Source organism: Neolamprologus multifasciatus, chromosome 2 (genome assembly GCF_963576455.1).
Source record: "Neolamprologus multifasciatus chromosome 2, fNeoMul1.2, whole genome shotgun sequence".
Classification (NCBI taxonomy): domain Eukaryota; kingdom Metazoa; phylum Chordata; class Actinopteri; order Cichliformes; family Cichlidae; genus Neolamprologus; species Neolamprologus multifasciatus.
In genome coordinates this window covers 33,775,019-33,795,237 of record NC_140440.1, presented here as the reverse complement: position 1 = coordinate 33,795,237, position 20,219 = coordinate 33,775,019, and the positions used below count along the sequence as shown (strand labels likewise).

At 42.0% G+C, this 20,219-nt stretch overlaps 2 protein-coding genes across 2 annotated transcripts in view; one reads left to right on the top strand and one right to left on the bottom strand.

Moving 5' to 3' along the window:
• Nucleotides 1-20,219, top strand: part of vimr2 (vimentin-related 2) — a 131,175-nt gene that overhangs the window by 68,497 nt on the left and 42,459 nt on the right. The gene's annotated exons all lie outside the window — the stretch shown is intronic.
• apln (apelin) overlaps nt 23-20,219 on the bottom strand; it is a 22,260-nt gene continuing 2,063 nt past the window's right edge. The window contains exons 2-3 of the mRNA XM_085173633.1: nt 8,676-8,848; nt 23-4,353 (exon numbers count right to left, since the gene is read on the bottom strand). Of these exons, the coding sequence (XP_085029759.1) occupies nt 8,682-8,848 (167 nt within the window). The 3' untranslated portion in view covers nt 23-4,353; nt 8,676-8,681. The remainder of the gene's footprint in view (nt 4,354-8,675; nt 8,849-20,219) is intronic.

Sequence of the window (20,219 nt, the reverse complement as noted above, 5' to 3'; positions counted from 1 at the left end):
AAAAAAAGCACAGGACACAGTCTTTTTCTTAAAATAAGATTTTTAATATTACTTATTATCATAAAGATATATTTACACACTTTACAGAAATAGAAAATAAAAACACAAAGCTACGCATGAAAGGAAAAATAAAATAAGTACTCCAAGAGCTAAAGCTTATCTTTTATAAATTAGAAACCAAAAGTTCAAATATGTACACAGTATTTCAACCATTTCTGATACACTTGTTTTATTTATTTATTTATTTATTTATTTATGTCATTTATTTTTGCCCAGTTCAACATCAAAACAGAGACAGGGACTGTACATTTGGCCTGGTGAGTAATATGAGCACACACCATAAACAGGATATAAGTTTCAGGAGTAATACATCGTCTTTCAAATGGTATCTGCTTGAGACCTAGTAACACTGTTGCGATGGTGTGTAAGCCTACACACTGCGTTTCTCCTAAGGTTGTTCTGAACGTAGCTGATTTTTGACACAGTGGTTACATAGATGGAGAACGTGTCGCAATCAAGGCAGGAGGGGCCTGTGCTATTTTGGGTGTAGGAAGTCTCATTTTGAGGCTCCAAGATAATGACAGATCGTAGTCATTTCTCACGGGAGATAAAATCTAGTTATCCTTTGGATTGCCCAGCCGGTGGAAAAACTGTGAATGCATTGGATTGAATATCAGCCACTCGATCCTGCAGACACCCACTCTGAAGGCCAACATGATACAGTTTGATGGGCTAAGGTAAAATCATGGAATGTGCCGTCTGCCACTTCCACAATGAGTGAAATGTTTGGTTCAGTGTAGAGGAATCTTAGGTTTAAAAAAATAAAAACCGTGTGTTTTTTCTGCGATCTTTTTGTGCGCGAGTGTGTGTGTCGGGGCAGGGCGGTTTGTGTCGATAGCTATCGGAGATCAATGGCTAAGCTCATATTTTAAAACCTGTTTCTAGCTTATTCTCATTTCCACCAGTAACACGCATCTATCTCTCTGCTCATCCCCACTCCTTACACACTCCCAGCCAAATGCATTTGGACGAAAATAACTAAACACAGAGGGGGCAAGTTCTCAGAACAAACATTTTTTCTACCAGGAAAACATGCTAACAAGTGCATAGGAACATTACTCAGGCCTTGTGATGGTCACAGAGAAGAGGAACTGGAGAGGAAACATTGAGAGGATAGGAATCGTTTCTCTTGTGTAAGCCTTGCTGGAAAAGACCATTAAGGAAAATGGTTTTGCTCCCCGAGCATAATGTATTGGTTTACCATTTCAGTTTGAGCCTAGACGTGCTTGTCCTTCCACACCACAAGGCCCATTAACCTGATGTGCAGGGGAGGGCTGTGGGCTATGATCTACAAGAAAAGAATGCCTGAAAGCTTTCACGTGTCCACGACATATTGTGCTGCAGACTACTTTTCTATTTTGTTACATCCACAAAAGATACAGCTTCTCACACTGTATTCAAAAAAGTAAGCTTTGGACAACCAGCTAGACAAGAATCAGACAAAAATAAAAAATAAAAATGTCACAATACACTGGAAAACCATTCCATACCAAGAGAGTCTTGTTTTCAGGGTGTATTTTTCCAGCAGCATAATGGAATTGCAAAAGTGCAGCCTTGCAAACCCATGCAGAGAAGTCTTGGAGCAAAGCCACGTCTATTTGTTGGGACTCGTTGACATCGGAGGCTTTGGATCAGTGGGATATTTGGCTTTTGATTTTTGTCTTTTTTTGGATTCGACTGATAACCAGGCCGAGATTTAAAAAGGGTTCTGTACATAAACATCGGTTTGCTCTGGTCTCTGAAAGGGCAGCGCGGCTGGTGCGAATGGTGAGGATACATTCATGAAAAACAGTGCGGATACAGACGTTGCTCGGCTCTGTAACGATAACTTCTGAGATGGGGAAACATCGATTTGAACCCCGTGTCATGACCCAGTCTACTTCCAGCATCCCAACTCCTGTGGCTTTGAACTTTCATCCTCAGCTCATATCTCCTTACTATCATCCCCAATAATACATGAGACATCCTGAGCAAAGCTGTCTCACTCCCGAGGAGCATTAATGAAATCTACATCTCTGTCTGAGAGGGTATGAAAAAATAATGGTGGAACTGAAATTATTACACTTCACAGTGCCCTAGGATTTAATACATTTTTAATCAAGGTGAGCTTGGCTGGGTGGATTACCACTGTGATTTTAGATGCTCTCTTAATAAAAGCATCTCACGCTGGGACTGAGAAGTCTCTGCATTTTATTATAATATTTGCATGAGACATGGCGAGAGGGAAAAAGTGTTGGAAATCTAGGTTAATCAGTTGCTTATGTGGTCGAAACTGATTTGAAAGAAACGAGTTTGCTGATTGAACTGGAGCGGATTAAAGAAAACAAAAGCAATTAGCAAGTTGCTCTGCACAGCTAATACACAACAACAAAGGATTGTAAGGTGTCTTTTTCTACAGGTCACAGTCCTAATATGTTACACGGTTACACACTGAATCAGCGGGGGGTTCGGAAATTGCAAAGGGGGAAGGGTGCAGTTTCTGTCTAAGCCAATTGAACAATGAGCTCAGACTAAGTGGCCCCGGCCAACCTTGGGGAGATCCATCTGAGAAAGATTAACTCTAGGATTTAATGAGTGTAATGATCAAAGCCGTGACCACCTGTGCTGTGGAAAGGCAGACCAGGAAGGCAACTGTACCCAACATAATGTAGGGAAAGGATCGTGACTGAATCGGAATAAATCATGGCTATATCGATGTATACATACGAGGGAGAGTAAAGATACAATATACGAAAATATGCTCATATACGTTTTAAATGTATTGTATGTTTGTGTCTTGTTAACTAAATGCACAAAATAGACTGCTCTAGTACAAGCCTCTATCACAGCACCCTGAGAAAAAAAGAAATCAAACTATAACACAGAAATAAACAGAAACAGTAATATATTCCAGTATGATGGAAAGGCATAGCATTTTTGTCAGTGAAAGATATCGGTCAAAGGGTCAAACCAGCCATATGCTGAATGTTAAAACAGCCAGAGCACTAGTGGTAGGCTGATCACGGCGGCATATTAACTGAGCTCTTTTTGGTCTAATTGAACTTGTCCTCCTTGTGTTGGATTTCTCTTTGCAGAAATTTCAAATGCATAATGTGTCAGTGTATCAAGACTTCAAACAAGAGGTAATGTGTTTCTCGTTTTCGCCCTAACCTTTCGTTGCTTCGCTCCTGGCAGCATTGTGGAGAAGGTTATTATTTGGCACTTCATTAAAAGGCAAGGCGGCCTGTCGGTGGAGCAGACCGCCACTGCCAGTTAACAGTCGTGTAGAGCAGCTGCGCGGGGGCAGCGGTGTGGTGAGAAGGCTGGGGATTGGGGACAGGATTGGGATTTGGGGTCAAAGGACTCATCCGAGGTGGGACATGGTACAGAGCACGCCCGTAAACCCCGCCTCCCAAGGTGTTAATGAGTTCAGAAACACCAGAATAGCTTTGGATTAAAGAATCTCCTAAATGAAGGACTTATTCTGTCACTTTACTAGATTGTTTTGATAGTATGTGCTCTCTTTTTAGTCCGTCTTTGCTTTGCATGTGGACGTACTGTCATAAGGAGGTACAAAGCACCATTAATAATGAGAATTAAGTGATGATAGTGATGTTATTAAGTTGTGACGCTTTTGCTCGTCCGTTTCAAACAAAACCTTTTTATTCCTTTTTCGCATCAGACATCCAGAGTATCACAAGCGAACTTAATATTTGCCAACTATTAAAACTGACACTGCCCCGTCTGCATGATCAGCGCCCTCACCCGACGGTAAAGCCGTTAAATAGCTACACAGCAATGAAATCAGCGGCTGCAGGAACCTTGGATCCGAGACGTGGGAATACCGCATCGTGGAGAAGGGACAGATGCTTTAGGATTCAGATTGTTTTGACCAGGCTCCCTCTCCACCACATGTCATGCAAAGTGTGTGAGACACTCAGGGAGATTGCTATGATTGGGCTCTATTAAGCAAATAATAAGAAAATTGAAAAGAAAAAAAAAACACTTGGGAGAAGACAGAGATAGATAAGTAGTCAGGGAGAGAGAGAGAGAGAAAGAGAGACAGAGAAATAGAGTCTGATAGCTCGGGCTCAATACCCCCCCACCCCCCTTCCCTGCCCCCAGTTCCTCCTAGAGCTGAGGGTGAGCGGCTTGTCCTGATTTTTTTTGTGGACAGAGTTGCTTGAAGAACCAGCAGGTGCTATGGACATCACTCTTCAGGCTGGGCAAGCGTAGGCCCTTCATTGCAAGGCCCCCCAAGGCAAAGGAAGAGCATAGAAATCAGAACCTGGGGGAGGGCGCTCAAAGCAGTGCCTGCAAAACAGGAAGACGACACAGAAAAGAAAGTTCATGAGCCCACGCCGTCTGTTTCTCCTGAAAATCATTCAGTCATGCAGACATTAACTTTAGACTATTGTGACATTTTGCCAGTGAAGATGAATGCACAAAAATATTGAGTGATTAACCAATTTCTTTTTTAGTTTTTGTTTTATTTTGAAGGGATAATTCACAGCGACCCAGGGTTACTTTCATTTTCCACTCATTTGACGTTTTCCGTTCAGTGTTAGTTTACTCTTAGGCCTTTTGATTAGGATCATTTTGAGGGTGTTTGTCAGGAGTAAGATGTCACACCACTTCGTGGAGGCAGTTGTCTCTCCGCCACGTTTACATTCCAGTCTCAGTAAACATGCAGCAAAGACTCAACATGTTTGTTGTGTTGGGAGATTTGACCAAACTGATGATTGACTAAAATTGAATATTTATTTATTATAGTCTGGTTTACAAATATACAATGTCATTTAAATTACTATTTCATCATATAAAAACATATTTGTCTAAAAGATTTATTTAACTAAACTATGCTTTGACATCTGGTGTAAATTTGTAATATTTTGTATTTATGTTCTATGATAACGATGCTATGAACAATCCTGTTTAACTAGTGATGCACCGATACCGATACTGGTATCGGGTATCGGGGCCGATACTGTAAAATGTGTGTATACTCATACTTGTAAAAGTTAACCGATACCATGAACCGATACTAACTTATTTCATTAATCAGAGGGTGGCTTGTCATTTCTGTTGTAGTTTTTTAGATTGGCCACTAGGGGGACATCCCGCGCTAAACAGGCACAGGGTTAGGCGAGTGAGACTGGCAGCTCCAGATAAAAAAGAGAAACTGGAGGCTGCTGTAGCTAGGCTAAACAAAATGTCAGCAGTGTGGACCGGAACAGCCAACTTTAACTCAGGTTTTGGAAAAGCGATGAAAAATGTCAAGAGAAAATCCACGGGCAGTGTGTGTGTGTGTGTGTGTGTGGTAGAAGTATCGGTTTTTGTACTCAGTATCGGCAAGTACTCAGATCCAAGTATCGGTATCGTATCGGTTTGAAAAAATTGGTATCGTTGCATCCCTACTGTTAACAGTGTGTGCTTCCTGTTAAAATCATTTTTAATTTTCGGTTCTACTATTCTGTAAATGCAGTATTGCTAATGTGTTATTATTAGCAATATATAGGCGCAGTAATTTTGGCATTAAATCCATCTATTCATCAAACATAATCGTTTTCTGTTGCTAGTACCAATATTTTGTTAGTCTTTGTTGTTGATAAACAGAGCTATCTTCATGATAAAAACTGTATTTTAGTCTTTCTGTATATATTTTTATATATTGATATATTCCTGAGTTTAAAAAGTGTGTTTTTGGCAGTGTTATAGGTCACCACACTCGATTTCTTACTACGTCTCAACTCACATTCTAGTTTCTAAAATTTTCTATGTGTCATACCTTGTGTTATCTTGCGTTTGATAAACTAGAACATAAGTCTGTCCCAGACATGTTTCAACCAGATTTCACTGCCTTCGACTGGAAGATGCAGCAGGGAGTAAGAAAAACAATTGTGTATCTTGCTGTGAAACACAAGCCCAACGTTATACTGCGCTCGGGGCATTGGATCACTTCTTGACAATGACAAAATCTTTGATCTTCCCGCATCTTTTATCTTTTCCTGGTCTCTGATAATTTCAGAAGGCTCGGACAACGAGGTTCATTCACTGATAAGAACCTGTTTTTGTTTCGCGATAGCATTTTTCTGAGGTCATGCAATGCCTCGAGACCTGATGTATGGTATATCTAATCACCACTGAGCTGCACTGTTGTTTGTTGTTGTTGCCCCGTTTGGTGTATGGTATGATCTCAGTACAGCAGCCCTCTTGAAGTCATACTCTACCACATAGTGCGTGTATGGGAGAAGATGCAGGCCTGATTTACATTGTTTTGATGGGAAACTCTTTTAAAAGATTCATTCACTGAGCTTTCTCACACTCAAGGCCACTAGGGGTTTTCACAAATTGCCTCTGGCTTTAAATCTAAAATATCCCGTCGTCTTTTAGACTGTCACTGGCATGGCTTAGATCCAAGAGTTGTAATAGCATGGTTTGATCTGAGCCTACTCAAAGAACATGACCCAGGTCGCTCTCTTTCTTCTCAGAGTGGTTCACATCTGGAATGTGTAATGATGAGAAAATCCAGCTTTGCCTCTGGTGTCATAGATAATAAAAGACGAGCTGTTGTTGACACTGAAATGGGGTGATGTTGCTAAATAGCTCAGAGCTGGAGGATGGATGATGCCGGGGCAATAACTGTTCTTAATCTTTGATATAAATAGTCTGGTAATGAAGTTTAGGCCAGTAATGACAAATCCATAGACAGTCTGCATGTGTAAGAGTCCTGTCTTCAGCTGGATATATCCATTGAACTCTAGCTTTGATCGAACAAACTGCAACTCCAGCTGCTGCTAGAGGTGGTTTTCCCATCATCAGCACAAACTGAAGAAGAAAGCAGGACACATGAGGAAGCGCAAAGCCTTTCAAGCTGCTTGTTGGATGGACTGATGTGAGACATCAAGTCTTGTGAAGACTTAATTCCTTCAGTCAGGCTGTGAACAAACTGGGACTGAAGAACTTCAGACTTTGAGCTCTGATTTTCTTTGGATCATTTACTCAGTGAAGGTTGGTAGCGCTATCACTAAAAGGCTGCTAATGGAGCCCGATTCCCACTGTGGGGGTGGATTGGCATGGTATGTGGGGAGCAATCTATGAATGAGGTGAACTATGAACTCTGCGAGAATGAGGGGAGCCAGAGAGGGAAGTGAACAAAAAAAGGAAATCTTTAGCTTGTTGTGGTTTAAGTGGTGTTTGCGGAGACGGCATTGTGACTCACTGAGCCGTTCACTTTTACAGAGCTTCACAACTTCCTGAAGCTCCCCTCATTATCTGGCTAAAACTCTGGCACTGAACATAAGCTCTGACCACTCAACTCCGAGAGGATTCTCACATTTTATTGGCAGACCGAGGGAAGTTGTAAGACCCACGCTGTCCTTCAAGTGCAAACTACTTTGGCTTGGTCCTTACTCGTTGTTTTCACCTTTAGAGTTCTGGAATGAGTTCAAAGGAAGTCTAAATCTAAAAAAGTACAATGAAAAATAATCACCTATGATTGTAAAAATGGCTACTTTAAAGAAAAGAGCTTCCAAACTTCTGCAGCTTTGATCCTTTTTTTCTTAAAACTGATTAACCATCCATTGACACACTCTGGCTGCAGCCTCCACTCACTACAGCTTAAATTTATGGTGGACCTCTGCAGGTCAGTGTTGTATAGTCGACACCTCCTGCAGGGATATTGCGTCTTGCCTCTCACGGCGTCTGAGGCTGTGACATGCTGACATCAGTAAATTTAAATCTGTATGTTCTGTAAATTTGATCATGTTATTTAAATGTCTGCGGTATATTTTAGTTTCCCATTGAAGCTTTATCTGGTTTTTATTGAAACGCAGAGTTTGTTTTGGTTCTGATCAATGTGAAAAAGTGATAAGTATAATGTTATCTCAGATCTCGGATGAAAGCTTTTTCACACAAAGCCTTGTTTTATTTGACAGCAAGTTAAACATCCCCTCGCAAGAAAAATGGTGCCACCCACAAACCCCGGCTCTACAGAGTATTATTTTTGAGGAAAATGTGTTTTAACTGACTTAACCAGGTGGACAGTAAAGATTTGTTCCAGCTGAATTGGCTCAAAGATAAGATTTCTAAGTATATCTTTCTACTGTATGAGGAAATAAATGAGGTAGACTTAAAAACCACCTTAGTCATAATAGGAAATCATGCAAGCTGGTGGGCTAAGTCTAATAATCTGCTTGCCAACAATAACATCCTTGTGTTGGAGCTCAGTCTGGCTGCCATTAACAGAGTTTTCAGTATTCCTGTAAGAGTTTAAGTTTCCCATTCAATCCAAAGCATCCAAAGGGATTCTGCCAACACAGTATTCCAGGACTCAAAATAACATTCCCCCTAGAAATTCCTCTGTGAAGTTGGGTTTCCTCACTAGTCAGCAGTTAGAATTTAATATATCAGGAGATGTATTGGCTCATATTCTCTGGAGAAATGTGGAGCTCTGACTTGACAGAAAATTGGTCTAATGGGCAAACACAGCAGAGATTAGCACATTGTTTTTTTCCGCAAGATATCCATAGAGAGTAGAAGACTTTTACTGCTTTAAATCCGACTGTTTTCCTATGGGTTTGTTGCAGCATTTCGTCAACAAAGCCTAGTGAGTGGTCAGTTAAAGACAAACTCACCTTGCTCTAGAACGGCATGGGCCCCTTGTGGGAAAGACGGGGCCGTGGGCGTCTTCTCTTCGAGCTGGTTGGTCTGTGGGTCTGACCGCCCCTTGCAGAGTTTTGCTGGACCATTTTTCTCACCATAGATGCATCTTGCAGCTCTCTGCCATGCACCGTGGAGGCCATGGGACCTGGAAGACGCACACAGAGAAAAGACCAATTTAACACCTGAAAATTGTCTCGATGATGGTTTTTCACAGTGTTTTTTCAGAGCCTAAGAAAATATGTCACCGGATGCAGAGAAGAATCACATCGGTAATAGATGAGGAAAGAAGAGATAGACATAAATAAGTGTGTGAGAGAGTGTGTGTGGCCTTCGCTAAGCCCACCCAGTGTTGTAGTTCATCAACTCAGTGTGGTCCAAAGGAAAGCATAACAGATACACGGCCGTGGCAGAAGCAAAAAACCCCTCATGTCTCATGTCTCTGTCACCCTCCCTCAAGATTACAAACAAGCACCAAAACTCGTGGAGGTGCATCTCGTTGCAGTGTTTGATCCATTCTTGGGGATGGCTTTAACAGCGTTGGGTCTCACGGAGTGCGTGTGAATGTGTGCATGAGAGTGAACCCAGATGTTTTCAGTCATCTCTCAATAAGTGTGCCCTGATCCCCTTAAGCCACCCCCCCAGCGCTTCATCCCCCAACTCCATTTTTAATGGTTTGGTCCACCCTAAGTGTCTCTATGACCTTTCAACCTATTACAAACTAGCAGAGCCCCCCCCCACTCCCAACCTCTTTTTGGGGATCAAGAGATCTTTTCTTTAAAATATTTTGCTGCATATCTTTGTGTGTAACATAATATTTATCATGGGTGATCTTTCACACCACGCCCAGTTTGTTCATCCAGTAAAATTTGAGTAAAAGCAGCAAACACGTCAAAGTGATTCAATGTCGTACCAGCAAATAATACAGGTATTACATACACAGCGATGCATTTTTCATTTTAACTAACAAATGGATGTGTGCAACCAACCATTAATTTCATATAATATTAAGTTACTGAAATGGAGCTGCACACTGATTGCATGGGCACTCTAGAGATTTCTGACTTGTAAAGATTGAAGGACTCACAAAAGGCTGACTTACATTTTGTTTCAGATTGAAGTAGAAGAGGAAGATAGTCTGTAGCATAGGTCATACTTGAAAAACTCTAGGTCCTTCTAACCAAACACAATAGTTTCTTTCATTAAATCCCTCCTCTGCCTCAAAAATAACCATCCCTTATAAACTCCATACCACGGTGTAATCTCAAACTAAAGCCCCAAAGACAGATTGGGGGTTTTAGAGTGAACCTTTCTCGCTTTAGTAAAATACTTTGTTCAGCAACCTTATCTACCCATAAGACAAAGATTTCTTCAGATCCAAACTGCCAACCTTCCTCCTTTCTCTGCGTGTCTCTCATCAAACAAGCTGATTGACATTATTCACATGAGGTCACGACATTCCCGTCTCCCCTCCTCGGAGAGACCGGCACCATTTTTAGAATTCCCCAGTGAATGACCTTCCCTGCCTTTACAAGAGCTGGGGTGAGGACGCAGCTTAAGATAAGTCAGCCAGTTGACTGCATAGGCTTGTAAAAGCAGAAAATACACTGAGGACAGCACTTGAGGAGCTTAGAAAAGCCATAAGTTCCCTGCTTCCTTAAGACGGTTTCCATCGGTTTGGTTGCGGCACAGTCATGATATTAAATGAAGAAGGCACAGCTGTGACCCCGAGGATTTTGTCTGTCTGAAACTTTAAAGACTGCCTCCAGAACTGCATTTAAAACTCAAGTTTCTCTAATAGCTAAGATCAGTGTGGTTGAATAGAAGGCAAATTTCTTCAAGAGCAGCATTCAAAACAGTCTTTCTGCAGCCTTTATTAATTAATGACCTTCAGCTGTGGCTTTATGAAGACATTTTAAAAGACCAGCTTCCACTGAAAAGGAGGAAATAGAGAAGGGTTTCTAGCTTTCAGGTTTAAATAATGGTGCATGGCGTGACTAAGCCAGACAGCTTGTTGAATGTTTTTAAAGTATATCCCTGAAACACCAGACATCTCAAGTTGCATTTCCATGCTAATCTTCTCCGGCGAGCATCTTACACAGTATATTTGTGCGCTAACAGTGGGCTAATTCATTGGCAGCAGGGAAAGTCTTGGTTGCATATTTCCGCATCTAAAGCACATCTTTGCCCCTTGGAGCACTAATCTGCGCATTATCCTTTTGTTATTGTTCCAGACACGCAGTGAACGAGGAACGTTTACTCATTCTGAAGGCATTCGGTTCATTTCTCTCAAATCCAGGGGATTGAATGTTAATACTCTCTGTGTTTGAGAAGATTTTGAGGCTAACAGAAGTTTTATAGGGAGGTCCTGTTTCTCCTCATTCACCCCTGAAACACCTTCGGCATTTGGACGCAGAACACACAGAAACACAATGGAGTCTTCAGCATGCTTGAAATGAACGTGTTCGTACAGTTTTTTAGAGACAGAGTTAGTTGAAACGTGGCTGGGTGGTCATATTTGGAGGTGGAAGACATGACAGCGGTTTTGGGAATGGGTAAATGGTGCATGGTTTTTGTCAGGATTTAAACATTTAAAAGCCTGCCTATTTTCTGTCCTCCTGCCCGATAGCTCTGTGAAGTGAACATGATTTTCTGAGTTAAGAAGAAACATTAAATTGCGGGTTGCAATCCTCCAATCTCCAGCTTTAGAGAGGGCAGCAGGCAGTCCACTTAAAACATACTGACTTTTTATGTCTCACAGTGGTGCCTGCAGTTCTGCTCAAAGCCCAACTGCAGCTGATCTTTGAGTGATGGACTACTTTAACAAGTGCTGCAAAGCACACATGGAGTCAGTCACCGTGCAGACCTACACACACTGCAGTGCAAGATGGTAAAGTAATTGTACCTCAGCTCACACAACTCATCATCCTCTCCGGGTGGCTCAGCCTGTCATAACCCAGGTCCATAATGAGACAATTTAGATGTCTCCTACCATGGCAAGCTGTCAGGCACCGCTCGGCACTGGGGTTTTGAAAGGAGAACATCTTGTGATTCTCCTGACAAATCTCAACTCATACAATGTGCCTATGGGATGGAGAAGTGCAATGAAAGCTGCTAAAAATAAGCCGGGCCTCAGTGATAACACTGGCAGTATAGATTAACTCTTGCAGCTTGTAGGCAACGCATGGAAATGTGACAGAAACGACATACATCAACAGCTAGCCTGGGATCACTGGAATACCTGCAGGATGATTATTGCAGCATCTGTTGCTTCTGCAGAAGATCCTTTGATTGTTTCCATGGCAAGTTTATCATTGGATAACACATATTTCATCTTCATAAACAAAGATATCTCAGCTATCTTACTGCTGTGAAATTGGATCCAGCTTCTGTGGTATCACATTTGATCTTTTCCCATGAGACATCCACGTGTTTATGTCCAGCTGGCACAACAGTAAAACGGCAGGATAGTATATGTCTCACAATAAGAAGCCTCTTATCTCTACTTCGGATGACCTTGGAGCCCCAGTTTTGCCCTCAAATCTCCACACTTTGTAATTTCCGAATTAAAGTTCAATAAAGAAGGATTTTCAGGAACGACTGTTTATTGTCGGTGCTGTTGCACGAGTGAGGGTGGGTAGAGGAGGAGAAAAAGACTAATGATGAATAGCAGCTGGGCTGCTCCCTATTTCCAAGCCCTAATTTCACCACCTCCTAAGGTGATATCTGTTATGTTGTGTTTTTTTGGTGATGGCTGGTGCTCTGTCTTATTACAGCCAGGCGAAAAGTCGAATACTGGCAGCTTATCCCTGTTGATTCTGCAGCAGTCCATCAACGGAGCCTGGAGAGACATACATCTTCCAGGACTTGTCCATCTAGTCAGAAGAGAGAAGAGAAATAGCCGTCCTCTGGTTTAATGCCAAGTTCATCAGCTGCCCTCATAGCTGGCAAGAGCAACCTATATATCACAGTGCTGTGTCAGTGCAGGAACACAGCACAGCAAATGGGCCAGAGCTGCTTATTAATAGTTGTAAAGCTGATTTGTGTGTATTGACTGCCAAAACGACCACATAACAAATGTCTGCTCTTGTAAATGCAGCTACAGCGTAATGGTTTTTCTGCCACTAGGACATAAGAGATTAAACCAGCCCATGAGTCTACAGCAACAAGTATACAGGAGGGGGGGGGGGGGGGGGGCTGTGTTCATTAGAAACTGTTGCATCAAATGTAAACAGGCACAGTGAAGAATGGCTACTAAAATGTAATCGTAGCTGTGTTTAATTTTCTTTGTCACCTCAAATTGATTTGCTGTCCTCTTGAATCTTATTTGTTTGTTTACTCGTTGTGCCTCATCACTCACAGTCACACTGATTATGAATCAATTGTGTGCAATCTCAGAGATGCCTTTTCACGGTCGGCCGGGCTTTTCGAATCTAATCTCTCCTGCGTTTTGTTTTACCGCTGTCCCTACATCACTCATCTGACACATCTGTGCCTCGTGCGCTGCAGTCTGTACTGATGTATATCAGGCTGTCAACAAATAGCTGGCAGAATGGGAATGGGGAATGTGAAGAGGCATCAAAAACCTCATTAATGTCCAGGATTATCAAGTAATGTCAGCAACTATTATAATTAACAATTTTACAGAAATTCATGGCGTCCCGAGGATTAATCCTTCGAGAACCGTTCTGCTGTCCCAAAAGTGCTTTTTTGCATTCAATCACTGAAATACCACAACATGACCAAGAAGTCTCAATTTTTGCACAAGACTTGAAATGTTTGATCCCATGTGAGGATGAGTCCTTAAAGTGAACATATTATGTCATGTTCAGTTCTATATTTTTACTCTTGGACTCTCCTAGAGCAGCTTTGCATGATTCACAGTTCAAAATAATCCTTATTTTTATCACACTAAACACCGATTTCAACCCTGCAGTCTGAAACAAGCTCCTCGACACCAGTTCCTCTTTATAGCAACTTTCGTCTGATTGGGTGCCCGCTGCAAACACAAGGTTTAAACAGCAGGTGGGTGGGGCAGAGCTGTGCACTTGACATACTCATATTAAGAATATTATTTTTCTTGAGATCATACAGAAACAAAACCTGTCAGTCTGACGCCTGAGATTTTTCCCCAAAGGATGCTCAAAGTGTATAGAAATATAGAAAGTAAAGAAATCTTAACAGGTTGTCTTTAACTTTCCATGTAAGCCCCTTCACAAAATTATTTACCTTCCCATCATTCTCAGTTGTACTTCATGTAAAGTGCTTAAATCCTGTTACATTAGAGAAGTGTGGATGCTTTTCTTTCCAACCTCCTTATATTACGATGACCTGGATGACTGAGAACCTACACAGACTTTAATCCTGTTAAATGTTACAATAATGACTAGTTAAAGTAAGATAAACATTATATGCTAATTATCCCTGAATGTTAGTGTTATCGTTTAGAAGCTACAAGTAGTATTTTGCTCAAAGTACAGCCTCAATGAGCAGCTAGCACAGCTGGAGACTCTTAGTCTTATTTCTTGTGTCTCTCGGGGTTAAAAGCCTGTTTGCATCATTATTGGATTAAATGAGAACTAAAGCTCTTGTCCTCTTTGCACAATTACAAAAGTCTTATAAACTTAAACATTAATAATATAAAAGTATTCCTCACTGCTTAACAACATTTTTTCATTTAGGCTCAAATGAAACAGGGGCTAGTATTACAGTATTTGTTTGTTATATACACAATAATGTGAGGACGGTATCAGTATTTATTTCTGTAAGGGAGATAGTTGTTGCTTATTATGGGACTGTGTAATTCTTACGGGTAGCAAAACAATATTTGCGTTAGTGGGAGAGAGGAAGAATAAATACCCTGGTGTGTGTAGCCATGGTTATTACATGACGTTGGAGGCCTGCTGTCTCCATCGTGTGCCTCCCTCCTTCATTCACTAAAAGGAGAGGAGCAGTCGCTTAAGCTAATGAATCCCTCTATGACACGCCTTTGCCACAGACATACTAACCCACACTGCCAGACACAGACATGTCATCGGCAGAGATGCTCCCACTACATAAGCACATTAGGGGATCAGGGTTATTAAGCTAAGGATGAAATGTGCTAATTGTGCCAGATACAAGCCAAACATTTTCTTTAACCTAGAATAAGCTTCAGCTCTGCCACAGCATCACACGGCGGATTTGCTCGCTGCCTGACAGCCTCCCCACACATTCATCCCGCACATATGGAATGGTGCCTAACTAAGGAGGACGTCCCTCGTCGTTTATCCTGTACAATCCAGCATTTAGTGTCGGAAATGCTGCATATTGCATTCCTACCAGTAAGTCTGGGCTTTGGCAGAAACTGGTACCAATTGCTTCCCGACTTTCAGACCACGTTACCATGGCAGCCACCATGAAAGGCGCTCAGTTTGGAGCAAAAAGAATGACATTGTCAACCGACCAGGTTCTCAATTTACAAATTTCACTGCACTGAGTCTGAATGCCAGATCAGCCCTCTGGCTGAGTCTGTGGTGTTTTTAACCTCCTCTGTGGGCCACTGCGCTTGGAGTGTTCCTCTCGGAGGAGAGGAGGGGGGGGGTTTGTTTTGGTCGTGAGCACTTTCTTTTATTTCTGTCGGGGACTGTTTGATATGCAGCATTGTTGTACTGTGATAATACTAGGCTTGTGGTTGAGCTAAAGGCGGGCTTTGTCTACACAAACTCCACCGAGGACACAAAAGTGCATGAAAAGTTGCTCCTATTACTGCAGCTTTCAAACTTAACCCTGTGTCCAGCTCACTCTGAAAGTTACCCCCAAAGCTCTGAACTAAAGGTTCAGAAGAGATTAAAAACAAACCGTACAGCTCTCTGGTTTCTGGCTTTTTGTGTGTGCCTTTGAGTACGTCAGCTGCCTGTGAAGTGTGATGCTGTATATACTCCTGAATTAGAGAGCGTATGAAATGATGAGGTGTGAGGCTGGTGGTCTGCTATGATCAGAGCACTATGAGTTCAAAGGGCCAGCAGCAGCAGCAGCATTGAGCCAGCTAATGAAGCCACTGCCTCTCCCCACCACTTGACTGCATGTTGGTTTATTCACAGCCCCCACTACAGCTGAAGAGGTGAATTTGTGGCTATAAGGTTACTGCAGGTTGGAAGCTGCTGCATGAACTAAGTAGTCTGAAAAGAAAACATAAAGTAAACACAAGGGGAGATTTCCTTTTACAACTTTCCACTAGGTGTGCCCAATCAGCTGAGGGCAGGAGCAGGAGAGATGCTTGCTGCTGCTGCTGCTGCTGCTGTTTCCGCTAACATCAGCGGGGGTAAATCTCTGCGCATGGCAGCTACAGTAGGTAAGGATACCAACCGTTGCCCTAATCTCTAGAGATTGCACGTCAAGGGCAAAGGGATCCTCCAACCATCCGTTTCCATGGGCACACTAATCAGATGTGAAACACAGCCCCTCCCTCTCCTGTGTCATCACCCCCCCATGCTGTGAACCTGCGTTCCCATTTGAGATGTGGGAAAAAGAGAGAAACAGAAAGAGGGAGAGAAACGTCGCTGCAAAGGGTTCACTGCAGCTTTTAAAGCCAAAGGAGACCATCGCCTTTCCCCGTTGCATATTCAGAGCTATTAAAGGAAAATAGCACCTACATTGCATCAGACAGTGTTACCTGTCAACCAAACTACAAGGAATAGTGTGGAAACCTGAAGCTTAATGCTAAAGAGTAGTTCACAATAGGGTTTCCTATATATAGAAATAATCTGTAGGAGCAAATCTTGCATTTGCACTTCTGTATATCTATAATCCAAAGTGTCTCCCCCATAAAAATGATATGCTGTGCATGTGGCGTGCAGAGAAATGACATTTGGTTAAAGTCAGTGCAGTGAAATATAATAAGCAATTTCATCACACAGATTTAGCAAAGAAATAAAATTGCAAAGACTTTTACTGACAGATTTAGCTGCACAGTGCTGCAGGTGAGCTGATCTTCTGTGTTTATCGGCCTTCTGCGTCAGCGAGGTTTCCGTCCGCTCTTAGGATAAACTGTTTGCCTGATGTGGATGCATGTTTATGAATTCCATATATTGTATTTCTTTCCTTTTTTTGTCAAAAACATCTGTTCATGTTCAGGGGCTCTGAGTACTGCAGGGTGGGCTGTCTTCCTCAATGAATGAGGCAGAGGCACTCAGTGAGGGGCCGGCCCCTTATCCATGGTATTCAGTCAGCGGCGGATCATTTCATTGACCAGCGTTTAAATGTACGTGTAGGTGTGAAATAGTCTCCCAGGGAAAATAACGTTTGTGATCAAAGACTGCGCAATTGTGATGAATAATGCATGATTTCATAAATGAGTGAGTTCTCAGTCGCTGAAGGTACCCAGTTGCGTGGAGGTTGTACATTTCCCATTTCCAAGCACTTAATTTAAGTCGAGAACATAAGGTACATGACAGTCTGAAACCACATGAGGTATACCACAACATCCTATAATTCCCCGAGTATAAGTGAGACATGCACATCGTGTTGCCTGAGGCTTTGAGTTTAAGCAGATCCCAGTGGGGGAGTCACTAAATGAACCCAAAATCTAAGAAGTGCAGCTACACTTCCACAGCCCCAATCCACACTGCCATCTTCACAGCACTGAAATCCCTCATCTGAGGTAGCCTAACATCAGCCAGCTGTGCAACACTTTTAGCCATATATGAAATCTCACTATCCAAAATGCCATCCATAGAGATTTGATGTTAGAGGCGACAATACTCTAAGCAGTATTTATTAAATTCTGTTTCTGCATAACTGTTTGGTCCTTAAATATGTACTTCTTCCACAAATTATGTCTTTAAAGTAATTCAAAAAAGTCCTTTTCTGGCTTTTTACAAATCGAGCATGAAAGTAATTAAGGCACCTGCTTTCCCAAAGACCACAGTATTTATTCTGCGGTCTGGCAGGCTGTTAATAAAAATGTCCACTCAGATCGCGATCAGGAATCTGATCTGCTGCTACAACCGCTATAAATGTAGCACTTAATGTTCAAAAAGAGAGCCATAAGTCAATTTAATATTGGACACCGGAGGAAAAAGGGGCAGATTTTGAAAATATCTGGCTCTAATTAAGTTGTAAGGAGTGCCCCGAGCCTGATGATAGGGTCTGGTGATCACACGAGCTCCGGTTAACACAGGAGCCCCTTAAACTCACGCTTATCCGAAGCTAAAGGGCTGTGTTCTCAAAACTCAAAGGAGATCTGGTCTCCAATAAGAAAAGGAAAGAAAACGTAGCTTAACAGAAGACTTATTTACAGAAAAGAAATGCAATTATTATCCATTACTGCAGGCTGAGACATCCACTTTGAAATTTTAGGTGTAGCTGTAGCTGTCTCCTCACAATCCAGATAACATGTCTTCCTGCCAATCCTTCTCTTTTCTGTCTCTTGGACGTTTCTTAGCTCCTCCCTTTGCTTTTCTACCCCCTTCACTGGATTAACTCTCAAGGGAAGATCTAAGTGAGTAGATTTATTCATTCAGTGGGTTCTGAATCACATTACAGCAGCACAGCAGTCACATATGCCAAAGTCTTCAACAGCTGACCTCTCTGGGGAGTGTTCACCCAAAGGTTAGCCTTATATCCCTACCAAATGAGTTATGATTTTTCACTAAATCTCTTCCTCAACTTCCACTCCAGAGCAATTATTTGCGAGTGCCAGAATGCCATTATCAAAGCTCATGTTGGGTGATATTATACAGATCTCAGAAAGTTGTTTTTTATGTGCTTCTCACAGAAACTTCAAGGAACGCTGAAGCTCACATCATAAACCCAAGCATGTTTGGGTGATATTGAATGAAAATAGTATTGTTTAATTAACAAACAGATTAAAATAACAGCGTGTTTTAATCTATGCAGTAAAGCAGCGCTGTCTATGTGCTGTTAAATACAGACCGCAGTGGTTTAACGCCTTATTTAGGCAATGTCAACACAGAAGACGTGAGAACCTCGTGTATAATAAACGATGGGTTTGTAGCTGTTAACAAGCAAATCCAGATACCTGCAAACTGTTTTTACACTAAATTGATGGTATTACTGTTTATATTGGATAGATGTAAGAAGTATTGTCTCTGTCAGAAATTCCTGATGCAACACCCCTCGTGGCTGTCCATAATTACAGTCTAAAGAACGTGATATACAGTGCAATATATCAGCACATCCATACAGTATAAGTAGGATGGAAAAATAGCTGACAGCTGACAAATTTATTTTCATCCTATGTCGCAAAGTCAACCAGAGTGCATATATATATATATATAATCATAAAAACATTGTTCTGGTGCTTCTATTTAAGCCAACAGAGAAGTCAACAAGAGGAAAACAAATCACTCTTTACTGAGACTCCAAACTCCGCTTAGATTGGTCAATGTCTGCGTTTGTCTTTGCAGACTACAACTACAGTGATGCTGCAGGTCGTTGGATATATTTCATTCTTAGGCTGCATCAAGAGGAAATCCAGGTTCTTCATGAAACAGATTTTATCTGACCCTGTGGATGCGATATAAACCCAACTGGTCCTCACAAGCTTCTATGCTTTAAACTGGCTTTGTGATTGTCTGTAATCCTGTAATAACCTTTCCACTGCTCCCCTTTTGACACAACTGTTTTCCCGCTATTACTATATTATCCTTGGACATCTGGAAAAGTTTAGCTGCTTTTCTTTTCTCCACCGTAATAACATCCACAGGCACAAACACCTTCATTACTTTAGAAAACTGGGGGATTATGATTTAAAGCTTCCTGGTCACGGTAGGTTTACATCTATAGATGTTGTTTAACAAAATAATCACACCTAACTAGCCAGTTTTTATGCCTCTATTTGACTTAATGAGTGGCTGCGTGTCTTTTGACCCGTAACACTTGGCTGAGCATCTGAGCGAGGCTGGAGAGAGTACAGTATGTAGATGCATGCTGGTAGCACTGAGCAGCCAGCCCCAACAATACATCAAAGTTTAATATGGAATAATAGCACTGCTGACAGCTCTCATAAAATCGCCCCCTTCCTAAGCAGACGATTTCTCTACCAGATAATGGCTCTAATCTGGTCCTCGTGCCCCACTCACACTCACCACAGCCTCACCTGTTCATCCCAGGCTGCACAATTGTACCTGTGTGTGTCTGCATGTGCATATGCTCGTCTGAACCAGCTGCTATTGTTTTTACCCCAGGTGAAGATTGGCAGGGTGTTTCCATGGCACGGAAAAATTAAGCTTTGTTTTTTCCTAAGCGGCTGTGACAGACACGAGACCGAACACTGTTTATACCCCAGTTTTTAAAGTTCCTCAGACGCAGGAAGAGTGATCGGCCACGGGATGAATTATGGATACCACATGTCCAAAGCTGGAGCCTACTCTTGTGCCAGAGTGCTTTTCAAGGATGGGTAATTGAAGTGCGCTGCTAAAGGATGCTAATATTACATAGAGAAGGCCACAGCAGCTCTTTTAGTGTGCTGGATGAATATTGGAAGTAGCTTTAGGTTGTCTAGGTGAATTCGCCTG